Source organism: Crocuta crocuta, unplaced genomic scaffold (assembly GCF_008692635.1).
Source record: "Crocuta crocuta isolate KB4526 unplaced genomic scaffold, BGI_CrCroc_1.0 scaffold978, whole genome shotgun sequence".
NCBI classification, from domain to species: domain Eukaryota; kingdom Metazoa; phylum Chordata; class Mammalia; order Carnivora; family Hyaenidae; genus Crocuta; species Crocuta crocuta.
Window position 1 is genome coordinate 535,694 of NW_027530876.1, and position 427 is coordinate 536,120.

At 69.1% G+C, this 427-nt stretch overlaps 2 protein-coding genes across 2 annotated transcripts in view; both read right to left on the reverse strand.

The window, feature by feature from the left end:
• The window catches only part of NAA10 (N-alpha-acetyltransferase 10, NatA catalytic subunit), a 136,594-nt gene that overhangs the window by 67,131 nt on the left and 69,036 nt on the right, over window positions 1–427 (reverse strand). The window lies entirely within an intron of this gene.
• The window catches only part of L1CAM (L1 cell adhesion molecule), a 13,977-nt gene that overhangs the window by 1,157 nt on the left and 12,393 nt on the right, over window positions 1–427 (reverse strand). Inside the window, 1 exon segment of the mRNA XM_077769629.1 lies at window positions 112–184. Coding sequence (XP_077625755.1) covers window positions 112–184 — 73 coding nt within the window.

Here is a 427-nt window from a genome sequence, read left to right on the forward strand (position 1 = left end):
CCAGGGACCTGACGTCACCCGGCAGCACAGACAAGAGAGAGAGACGGGGTCAGATATAAAAGCGAGAGCAGTGCTGGGCGGTGGCCGGCACCTGTCGTACCCCCGGCTCACCTGTACTCGCCGAAGGTCTCATCCTTCATCGGCCGGGCCTCGGAGTCCACCTGGGTGTCCTCCTTATCCTTCACTGGAGAACACACGGAAGGCCTGGCTTTCCGCCCTGCCCCTGCCTGGCCCTGGGCACTGGGCCCCACCCCCGGCTTGGGGCCGCGGGCGAGGCTCACCCTCCGCACTCCCAGGGCCCCGGGCGCTCTCTCGGCAGCTCCCCGAAGCCAGGAAGACATCGACGTGTACCACTCACCCCAAGTGCCGGCCGCCTCTATCACCGGGGTGCGCAGAGGCTCCCTGGGGGCCCCCCGCCTGCCCCCGA